We start from the raw sequence: 12,162 nt of genomic DNA, 5'->3' as shown, positions 1-12,162 counted from the left end.
AATCTGGCTCAAAATATTAGACTCTGTCATAGAACCGATTTCCCTATATGGTTGTGAAGTCTGGGGCCCACTTGCAAACCAAGACTTCACCAAATGGGACAAACACCCAATTGAGACTCTGCATGCAGAATTTTGCAAATCCATTCTCCGCACCCAACGGAAAACGCCAAATAATGCATGCAGAGCAGAACTAGGAAGATACCCACTAATCATAAAAATTCAAAAAAGAGCATTCAAATTCCACAATCACCTAAAAGAAAGCGACCCAGACACACTCCACAACATAGCCCTCACCCACAGAGAGACCCTCGATAGATGCCCACTCAGCCAGATGGATGAATGAATGAATGAATGAAAACTTTATTTAACAGATTGCAGAATGGGTACAATACAGTACGGCTCAATACATACAATTGTTAAGGGGATGCAGACCTGAGAAAGATGTTTGTCTTGTTTCCATCAGGGTCCCCCATTTTCATTTCATATAGACATTTATGACATACACAACATACATGACATTTATGGCATAGGGACATATAGGTATTTAGTACTGATACATTTGTGACATAAGCGGTATTCAAATATACAGTACTGTTACCCCTAGATCCTGACAGAGTATATACATATGATGGGGAGGGGACTGTACATTAGGAGGGGGTGGGTGGGTGGGAGGGAAATATACATACGGCGGGGAGGGAATATATACATGCGGTGGGGAGGAGACTGTCTATTAGGAGGTGGTGGGGGTTTTGGGCATTTACGGTGGCCAGTTTCGAATTGCAGCCTCCCGTAGGTGCTTTTTAAGAGCGGTTTTGAATGTGGGCAGGGATTCACATTCCTTTACAGCTTTGGGTAGGGCGTTCCACATTGTTGTGGCATAATTGCGAAACGTGTTTAGTCCCTTGTTTGAGCCGAATCTGGGTTTAACATGATTTGTTGAGCTTCCTCTGGTGTAGTGGTTGTGGTATTCACTGACCTTTGGGAAGTATTTTGACATGTACATGGGCACCCCGGTCGTATAGTGTATCTTGAAGACCAGGCCCATTGCAAGTTGCTGTACTCTGTCGTCTACTCTAAGCCATCCTAGGTTGTCAAAGTGGGCAAGGGTGAGGTGGGTTCTGGGGTTCAGGTCAAGTAGTAGTCTGACCAGTTTGTTTTGTGATGTTTGTAATTTTGTTTTAAGCGCCTTTGAGGTGCTTTGGTACCATGAGGCGCACGCATAGTCATAGTACCCTTGAATGAGTGCTCCTGCCAGAGTCTTCAGGGTATTTTTGTTTACCAGAGAGGAGATCCGGTACAAGAATCTAGTTCGTTGGTTCTGGGACTCTGCTCACAAACACAAGCAGAGCCACCAGACGGAAACCACACTGGACTAAATCAAATTATAAGAAAACAAAAAGAAAACTATCTGACACATTGGAAAGAAACAACCCAAAACCAGAGCAAATTGAAATGCTATTTGGCCCTAAACAGAGAGTACACAGTGGCAGAATACCTGAGCACCATGACTGACCCAAAACTAAGAAGATCCTTGACTAGGTACAGACTCAGCGAGCACAGCCTAGCCATTGAGAAATGCCGCCATAGGCAGACCTGGCTCCCAAGCGAAGACGGACTATGCACCCACTGCACACAAGATGAGGTGGAAACCGAGCTCCACTTCTTAACAACCTGCCGCCTATACCAAGACATCAGAGACATATACTTCCCACAAATTGCAAACACCCAAAGAGACTTTGAAAACATGGACAATAACTCAAAACTCCCATACCTACTGGGAGAAATACAAGAATGTGCAAACACAGCAGCAAGATTTGTGAGCTGCTGTGACAAGAAAAGGACATCCAGCGGAATGCAACCACCATAAAGACTGTACAAGAAATTCCGTCTGTAATGTACTGATTTATTTTGTTTTCTCTGTTTGATTGTTTTGTTTTGTTTGGCTTTGGCAATGTAAACGTATGTTTCCCATGTCAATAAAGCCCATTTGAATTGAATTGAGACAGAGAGAGAGAGAGAGAGAGAGAGAGAGAGAGAGAGAGAGAGAGAGAGAGAGAGAGAGAGAGAGAGAGAGAGAGAGAGAGAGAGAGAGAGAGAGAGAGAGAGAGAGAGAGAGAGAGAGAGAGAGACTCACGTGAACAGGTGCACGGCGTCCGCATGCTGCTTGATGCTCAGCTGTCTGTACTTGGAGAAGTCCTTCAGCATCTCGAGCGGCCGCACGCTGATGGGGATCTGGTCCCGGTCCGTCCAAATCTCCACGGCGACCAGCACCACACGCGTGTGCAGGTGCTCTTTGAAGATCTTCCGTCAGGAGAGAGAGAGAGAGAGAGAGAGAGAGAGAGAGAGAGAGAGAGAGAGAGAGAGAGAGAGAGAGAGAGAGAGAGAGAGAGAGAGAGATTTTTTAGATTTTTAAACACAACTTTATTTTCTCACTCAGCAGAGAGAGAGAGAGAGAGATTTTTTAGATTTTTAAACACAACTTTATTTTCTCACTCAGCAATCAACAATACATCAGAATGTATACTGCAAAACACAAAACAGCAAATCAAATCAAGAAAAATAAAAGACAAACTTCACATCAGAACAAAGCCAAAAACCAACTCCAACTCCTCCACAACTGTACACAACACCCACTTATAACACCATATCATCTTAAACTCTGCTACATTGCTGGTCAACTTGTAAAAATGAAAATCTGTTCGTAACCTTGCCTTTACCATACCTCTAAACAAGATAGTGGTATCTACCAGCACCGAATCCTCAATCTTTTTCCTCCTACTTAGATAAATGGCCATTTTTGCCTGACCCAGCAGGAAGTTGAAGAGCTGACACTTTAACCTCCTCTTCCTGCTGTACCTGTACCCCAAAATAAACATCTCTGGAGTAAGATGTTCATCAAACATCACAAACATGCGGGTCAGGAACTGCAAAAAAACCAAGAGCCTGTCACACTTTAAAAAACAGTGAAAAACTGTTTCCCTCTCTGTGCAGAAAGGACAGGTGTCTTCAACATCAGAATTAATCACAGAGACAAAGCGTTCACAGCAACTGCACCATGTAAAATTCTCCACTGTAAATCCCCAACTCTTTTAGTTAACGGTGCAGTGCGGTACAGTGCTCTCCACTCAGGCCTCTGAGCCTCCTGTAGGCCCAGATGAGCTCTCCATGGAGTGTCAACCCTATCCTTCAGCCTGTTTTGGTTCAACACTTTAACACACAGGTAATACATAGCTTTGCCCACCATGGTGCTCAGCCTGCAATCAGCAGCACTGCTCACCTCTAACAGACAACCATCACATTTAAAAATAGGGATAAGTTTCACCACAGGAAAAGAATCATTTACAGCAGGCAATAACTGACCATTACAATAATCAACACACATTTCCAGTTCATTATCAGTCAGCTGCTGTTTCCAGCCTCCCAATAGGCGGCCCATCACCCTGACAGACCTTGTGCCCAGCTGTGAGGCCAGACCGGCAGCATTATCAAAAAGGGGACCGCACACCTCCAGCACATTGCCCAACGTGAACATATTCGCCTCACACAGCCTTTGCCTCAGTGCTGGCTCGGCCCCACCCTGAAAACGAGTCCCATGAACCACCGGCTCCCTCAGAAGCCAGTACAAAGAGCCACCGTCCTTCAGTCTCTCTTTCGTAAACAAGCCCCACACTGTTAACAGTCCCTTGTAGAAACGGGGCAGGTTTTTCATTGTACATCCCTTTAAATCCATGAGGAACATTGGCTCAGCCAGACTTAGCCCACCACACCGCTCCAGTATGGCTCGGGCCACAGGTCTCCAGACCAGATCAGCCGGTCCTGTCAGGAGTCTCTGAATGAAACGGAGCCTGAACGCAGCTCCCCTACCTGCCAAGTTGACAAGCCCCTGTCCCCCTTCCTCCTTGGGCAGGAAAAGGACACTCTGCGGGACCCAGTGCAACCAGTCCCAGAAGAAGTCCACCATCAACCCCTGCACCTTAGACAGTAGGTTCAGCGGTGGGTCCGTACACGCTAGCCGATGCCACAGCATGGAGGACACAAGATTGTTGATAATAAGGACCCGACCTTTCAGCGACAGTTTTGGAAGAATCCATTTCCATCGCTTCAGCCGGCCCTCCACTTGCTCTACCACACCGTCCCAATTCTTGGAAGAAAATACCTCATCCCCAAGATAAATCCCCAAGTACTTTAGGCCTCCCCTCTTCCAAGTCAGGCCTCCAGGTAACACAAGTCCATCAATTGGCCCTTTACCCACTGCTAAGGCCTCACTCTTCTGCCAATTCACCCTAGCAGAGGAGAGAGTACCAAAAGCCCTCACATTTGATTGTACAATGTTAATGTCATGCTGGGACTTTACCATAATCATGACATCATCAGCATATGCAGACAGTTTGAATGTCACAACCCGGAAAAGAAAAACCCGACAAATGAGTCCTTAATCTGTGTAACAGCGGCTCTATGGCCAGACAGTACAGCATTCCTGATAAAGAACAGCCCTGTCGGACTCCCCTCTGAACCTCAAAAGGCGCACTTAAACCACCGTTAATCTTAAGTAAACTCTCAATGTCTCTGTACAAGACCTGGATCATAGCTATAAGCCCAGAGCTGAAACCAAAAGCCTGCATTGCTTTCCACAGGTACTGATGTTCAACTCGGTCAAAAGCCTTTTCTTGATCTAGAGAAATCAGACCAAGTCACAACCCAAAACACCAGAGAGGTCCAAAATGTCTCGAATCAACGTAATGTTGTCAGATATCAACCTGCTGGGCACACAGTAGGTTTGGTCCACATGGATGACCTGCTCCATCACCTTCCTCAGTCTCATTGCCAGTACCTTTGAGAGCACTTTATAATCTGAGCAGAGTAAAGACACTGGACGCCAGTTCCTGATGTTCTGTAAGTCTCCCTTCTTGGGCAGGAGAGTGATGACCGCTCTCCTACAGCTCAGAGGCAGCCTCCCATTTCTCAGACTATCACTGAGGACACTCAAAAGATCCTCACCAATCACAGACCAGAGAGACTTGTAAAAATCAACCGGGAGACCGTCTATCCCAGGCGCCTTCCCACTCTGCATGCTCTGCAAAGCCTCTAGCAGCTCTTGGCCTGACAGCTGTGCTTCCAGCTCTGCGCCGTCCTCAGCTGAGACTCTAGGGAGGCCCTCAAAGAAGGGCCGTGCCACCTCCGGCTCTTCTTGGTACTCAGTTCTATAGAGCTCTTTGTAGAAACCAACCGCACACTGACGGAGGTCGGCTGTCTCATGCAGCATCTGCCCAGTGTCTGACCTCAGAGAGTGTAGCAGCCTCTTTTGGCCATTCTTGCTCTCCAAACCAAAGAAAAAGTGAGACGGAACATCCATCTGGACCACGTTTTGAAAACGGGATCTAACCAGAGCGCCCCTAGCAGAGATACCCAGCAGGTCAGACAGAGCTGATTTTTTCCTTTTGAAAACTTCAATATGTTCTCTTTCTCCAGTGGAGCCTGCCAACTCCTGCATCTCCATCACTTCTCTCTCCAGAGCTCTCATAGATCTGGCCATGTCTCTTGTAACATTGAGAGTGTACTGTATGCAAAGCTGTTTTATATGTATTTTACCTACATCCCACCACTGTTGCAGTGAACTAAAGTCACGTTTAGTTTGCCTATAGTCAGCCCAAAAAGAACTAAAAGCATCCTTAAAACCATTGTCAGCCAACAGAGAGACATTAAAGTGCCAATATGCACTTTTACACTTTACTTTTTTACATTTAAAAATGGAACACTGGACAAGGGAGTGGTCAGATAAACCCACCGGACTTATGGAACAGCTTGTGACCACACTCATGTGATGTTCAAAACAATACAAACGATCAAGCCTGGCTAACGATAAATAATCATCCCTGGAATGAGCCCAGGTATACTGCCGCTGATTAATGTGGAGATATCTCCAAATATCACACAGTTCAATGGTTTCAACCAGTCGTATAAGACAGGCTTTAGAAGCCGCATGCGGCTCCTGATGATTCCTGTCTAACACAGGATCTTCAGTGCAGTTAAAATCACCACCCACAAACAGATACTCCTCACTACTACAAGCACTAAGAGTATTTTTTAATTTATCCAAAAACAATAACCTTTCCAACCCCACCGTTGGAGCGTATACATTTACAAAACACATCTATACATTTTCAAATACAGCACAGAGTTTAAGCAACCTGCCTGGAATGATCTCATCAATAACACATGAAGCAGGTAGAAAATCCCTAGAAAAAAGAATGCCAACTCCCCCACTACTACTACTCTTATGACTGAAGAAAGTTCCCCCCCCCCCCCCCACTCCCTCTTCCAGTCAGATTCATTTTCAACCGTGCTGTGAGTTTCCTGAAGAAAAGTAACATTTAGCTTCTTGCCCCTGATCAGGCTGTACAGGGAAGCTCTTTTACCATCTTCTCTAGCACCATTAACGTTTAAAGACCCCAGTTTAAAGTCACACATGTTTAGTATACAGCACAGCAGCAACCAAACAATAGCAAAAAAAACACATTAGGCCTATATATCATCAGGACCAACAGCCTCCTCATTGATTTTTGCTCTGACTTTTGATAATATTTTCTTCAAGCGGAATCCCTCTTGGTGAGAGAAAAAAGGTTGCCCTGCGTCCTCCCCACTCCTCATGTGTATTGTGACAGAATCGTGAAACTTCCTTAAATCAGGGAAAAATTCCACTAATTTAATAGATTTACCTTTTGTATTTTTCAAAAATGTTTTAATCTGGTCGAAAGAGAACTCAGGCTGTGATAAATCACTCAAGAGCTCATCCTCCTCTTCCTCACTGCTGCTACTACTGTTCTGTGACTGTGCGGCCTCTGTCCTTTATTTCCTGGGCCTTGCCTCGTTTGAGAGGGGGCGGGGCTCTGCTCCTTCCTAGCTGCCTTCGCGTCCTGCCCGCCAGTAGCCCTCGAAGTAGCCCTGCTTTTCCTCTTTCGTACAACTTTTGAAAACTCCATCTCTGTCTCATCTTCCTCAACCAGTACAGACTCCGCTATCCTGGTTGCTGTACTCTCCAAATCCTCTCTCACTTCGACCTGAGAATCACTGTTCAAATCAATTAGCAGATTCCCCTGAATAGTGCTGATGCTCTGCGCCTGCACAACATTTCTCTCCACTGTGTACCTGCGCTTTTGCAATAATTGCAACTGGCCTCTCACTCACACTTGTTTCCGCTGCTGTGCGTGTAACAGTAGGTTTACTCGCTGCAGTGCGGGTAGCTGCCGAAGGCTTATTTGCTGCTGTCTAACTGCTATCTGCTGTCTTTGTAGCCTCAGCGCCAGCAGTCGGCTGTTCACCCATTTTCGCTGGGCACGCACAAATTAAATGACCCTCTTCCCTGCATCCAAATCACTTCATTCTGCCTGAGCTCACATGAATGTCGTAGTCAAAATCGTCCAGCCTAAATTTGAAAACTAAACTCAGTTCCTCATCTTTCTTCTTCAGAATCATATGCACTTGTCTCCTAAAAGACACGACATGTGTCGCAAGGTACCCCCGAGAGAGAACATTGTAATCGGTGAAACTAACTGCCCATGTCTTGACAGCTCTTTCTCCAAAAGTCCATTTTTCAAAACGGAGGGACATTCGAAATTATAACACGTTTGGCTGGGTTCGGGGGGGTGACGAGTGGAAACATGGTAGTAAGCGTTTCCCGAATCACCACTCCACTTTCCACCATCTGATTCACTTTAACGGTAGAATCAAGAAAAATTACAACTGCTCTATTCATCCTAGAAGCTGACTTAACACTTGCATATCCCATGACTGCGCCGATAGCCAAACAACACTCTTCCACTGACACACCGTGGTCTGGAGAGAGTCGCAAGCCGTGTTTGCGTGTAAGTCTCTCCAAACCGGAGGGTGCTCCTCCGTGCTCCGCCATGCCTGTGTAAAGGCACGACGCAGCACTCACCAAACAATTGTCACTCTATACTACGGCTAAACTCAACTCTCGTAAAAGCACACAATAAATAAGCAACAGTCTAATTCATAATATTAAACACAACAAGTTAGAGAAAAAGTTAGAGTTTCACTCACACGCAGACGCTCCGCACCTCGCTCAAACACGCTCCACCATACACACGCATGCGCAGAGAGAGAGAGAGAGAGAGAGAGAGAGAGAGAGAGAGAGAGAGAGAGAGAGAGAGAGAGAGAGGCCTTTATTCTGTGATGTTCGTCCATTGACTGAATACCTTTATACCCTATAACCTTTATACCTTTGAACACCTTTATATATATTTTTCATTGATTGAATACCCTTATACCTTATAACCTTTATACCTTTATATAATTTTTGTACAAAATGCAATCATTCGCCATTAGTTGCTGGAACATACAGGGTCTTTGCTCTTCAACATACGGCCTTAAGAGTAGAGACTCAGATTTTTTACAGGCTATAACAAACAATGACCTCTTAATCCTAACTGAGACATGGTGCAGAGAAGATGTAGACACACACTGCCCTCCTCACTATAGAGAAGTAATTTTGCCATCAAATAAAACAAAACATATTAGTCAGGGCAGAGACTCAGGGGGATTGATAATTTGGTACAAATCACAACTCCACCAGTCAATACAGATTCTAAAAACCGGGAACAATCATATTTGGTTAAAACTAAATAAAGAAGTAATCCCCTCTCAGAGAGACCTATTTATCTGTGGATTATACGTACCACCCACTGGGTCTCCATATTACTCAGACAACATCTTCTCCAACCTTGAATCAGAAATATGTCTTTATCAAAGTCAAGGCCATGTGCTTGTTTGCGGTGACTTCAATGCCCGAACGGGAACCCACCCTGATTTCACCAGTACACATGGAGACAATTTCATATCTGACCACACCATATGCAACCATGTAAACCAGTCCCCTAGAAATAACCATGACACTTCCATAAACAAAAATGGAAAGGATTTATTACAGCTGTGTAGAGGACTGAGTCTCTACCTTGTCAATGGGCGTGTGAGAGGGGACTCACAAGGAAGGTACACTTACTGCTCACCCCTTGGCAGCAGCACAGTAGATTACATGATAACAGATCTGGATCCAGTATCCTTCAGTTCATTCACAGTCAAACCCCTGACCCCACTCTCCGACCACAGTCAGATCACTGCATACATGAAAAGAACTGAGTCTCTCAAAAATCCCCCTACACAGCCCAGTAAACTATACAACATCCCCAAATACTACAGATGGTCCCAGAACAGCATGCAGGACTACCAGAGAGCCATCGCCAGTGATGAGACACAATCACTGTTAGATACGTTCCTAGCCATGCCATACTCTAACAGTGTTGAAGGAGTAAACCTAGCTGTAGAACACATCAATTATATATTTGAAAGAACTGCAACAAAGTCCAAATTAAAACTATCAGGTAACAAACAGAGAAAAACTAAAAAGGACCAATGGTTTGACAAAGAATGTAAAGCTCTTAGAACACAGCTAAGAAAAATATCAAACCAGAAACACATAAACCCACAAAATGACACCTTACGCCTCCAATACTGTGAATCATTGAAACACTACAAATAGACCATCAGAATTAAAAGGAACAATCACGTAAATAAACAATTGTGCAAAATAGAGGACTCTCTAAGCTCTAACTCCTTCTGGGACCACTGGAACTCATTGAATAAAGATAAGCCGGAAGAAATGGCTATCCAAGATGGGGATGTTTGGACAAACCACTTCACATCACTCTTTACAACTGTACCCCTAAATACAAAAACGGAAACCAGCCAGATATGTGAAAAATTACAAAAATGGGAAAATACCATAAAGGATAATCAAAACCCTTTAGACTTCCCAATCACAGAACAAGAGCTGAAATCAAAACTCCAGTGCCTTAAAGCTAGAAAGGCCTGTGGTACAGATGGCATATTAAATGAAATGATTAAACACAGCTCTGAAAAATTCCAATTGGCTATTTTAAAATTATTCAATTTGACACTAAATCTAGGCTATTTTCCTGATGTCTGGAATGAAGGACTCATAACCCCAATTTTCAAGAGTGGAGATAAACATGACCCAAAAAACTATAGGGGTATCTGTGTGACGAGTAATTTGGGCAAACTTCTATGTAGTATCACCAGACTCATAGAATTCCTTACAGAACACAGCGTTCTACAGTAAGTAAAAGCCAAATCGGATTCTTACCAAATTATCGTACCTCTGACCATATACTCTTAAAACCCTAATTGACATTCACGTAAAACAGAACAAAAACAAAATATATTCCTGCTTTGTCGATTTTGAAAAAGCCTTTGACTCAATTTGGCACAAAGGTCTTTTCTTCAAAATTCTAGAAAGTGGTGTTGGAGGAAATACATATGACTTGATCAAATCCATGTACACAAAAAACAGATGTGCTGTTAGAATTGGAAATCAAAGAACACATTTCTTCACCCAGGGTCGCGGAGTCCGCCAGGGGTGCAATTTAAGCCCAACATTGTTCAATATATATATAAATGAATTAGCAAAGTTATTAGAACTTTCTACTGCACCCGGTCTGACTCTGCACGATACCAATGTAAAATTACTGATGTACGCAGATGATCTGGTTCTGCTGTCAGCCACTAAAGAGGGTCTACAACAGAACCTAGACATCCTCCACCAGTTCTGTCAGACATGGTCTCTGAACGTAAACATGAAGAAGACTAAAGTCATGATTTTTCAAAGGAGACACGAGTCTCAGAGTTCACATAATACATTTAAATTAGGCACACACATATTAGAAAACACAAAAAGCTACCCATATTTGGGATTGAAAATAAATCATAATGGAAACTTCAATATGGCTGTGAATGAATTGAAGGAGAAGGGAAGAAGGGCTTTTTATGCCATCAAAAGGAAAATTCCAATTGACATCCCAATTAGGACCTGGCTCAAAATTCTAAATTCCGTAATAAATCCAATAATATTATATGGCAGTGAAGTGTGGGGTCCATTAACTAACCAAGATTTCCCAAAATGGGAAAAACACCCATTAGAAGTACTGCATGCAGAATTGTGCAAAAACCTACTTAAGGTCCACAGACACACTGCCAATAATGCATGCAGGGCAGAACTCGGCCAATACCCCCTAATCATTCAAATTCAAAAGCGAGCCATAAAATTTTACACAGACCTCCAATCAAGTGACCCCCACTCCTACCACTACAAAGCCCTTCAGAGCCAAGAGATGAACCCAGATAAGAGTCCCCTCTGCCAGCTAGTCAGAAATCTCTGCCCACAAATGCCTCAGGACAGATACCAAAAAATCTGGCCCAACCAAATAACCTCAAAACAAAAAGAAAACTATATAGAATTTTGGAACAAATCAACCAAATCTCAAAGTAAATTAGAATTCTATTTGACCCTAAACAGAGAGTACATGGTGGCAGAATACCTGACTACCGTGAGTGAGATAAAATTAAGAAAAACATTGACACGGTACAGACTGTGTGGACACAGTCTAGCCATAGAAACAGGCCGTTACAGGCAAAACTGGCTGCCCCGAGAGGCCAGGCTGTGTTCACTTTGCCATCAGGGGGACATTGAGACAGAACTTCACTTCCTGCTATACTGTGAGAAATACAAGGACCTAAGAGAAGTCTTCTTTGACAAAATAAACAAAATTGATGCACAGTTTATCCACCTCCCTGATCACCAAAAGCTACTATACATGTGTGGAGAGAAAAGTCAGTGGACAGCATTAGCTGCAAAATATGTAGACGGTTGTCACAAAATAAGAGAACAAGCCCTGTAAAATGTATCTGAATGGCCACACTTGAAAAATGACTACCCGATCGAGTGACCATTTTGTAAATTAATATGTTTCTTGTTGATTGTCCTTACTGTTATTACTAATGTTATGATATTTTATTGCTTAATATATATGTTATTGTTTGTATGTTGAACTTGCTTTGGCAATAAGTATGTTAATATTTCATGCCAATAAAGCCTATTTGAATTTGAATTTGAATTTGAGAGAGAGAGAGAGAGAGAGAGAGAGAGAGAGAGAGAGAGAGAGAGAGAGAGAGAGAGAGAGAGAGAGAGAGAGAGAGAGAGAGAGAGAGAGAGAACAGGAGAAGAACACTGGGTGTGAATTAGCATCTGTGATTGTCTGAGGATGACAGGGGGGAGGGGGGGCGGGGGGC

General features: G+C 43.7%; 1 protein-coding gene across 1 annotated transcript in view; it reads right to left on the bottom strand.

The window, feature by feature from the left end:
• LOC311228427 (disintegrin and metalloproteinase domain-containing protein 23-like) overlaps nt 1-12,162 on the bottom strand; it is a gene marked incomplete at both ends in the record, with an annotated part of 69,626 nt that overhangs the window by 48,255 nt on the left and 9,209 nt on the right. The window contains one exon of the mRNA XM_084314334.1: nt 2,135-2,301. Within this exon, the coding sequence (XP_084170460.1) occupies nt 2,135-2,301 (167 nt within the window). The remainder of the gene's footprint in view (nt 1-2,134; nt 2,302-12,162) is intronic.

This window comes from Notolepis coatsorum (genome assembly GCF_963971535.1).
Source record: "Notolepis coatsorum genome assembly, chromosome: 5".
Lineage (NCBI taxonomy): Eukaryota > Metazoa > Chordata > Actinopteri > Aulopiformes > Paralepididae > Notolepis > Notolepis coatsorum.
Note: the sequence above shows the minus strand (reverse complement) of the source record. Positions and strands in the feature narration are given on the sequence as shown.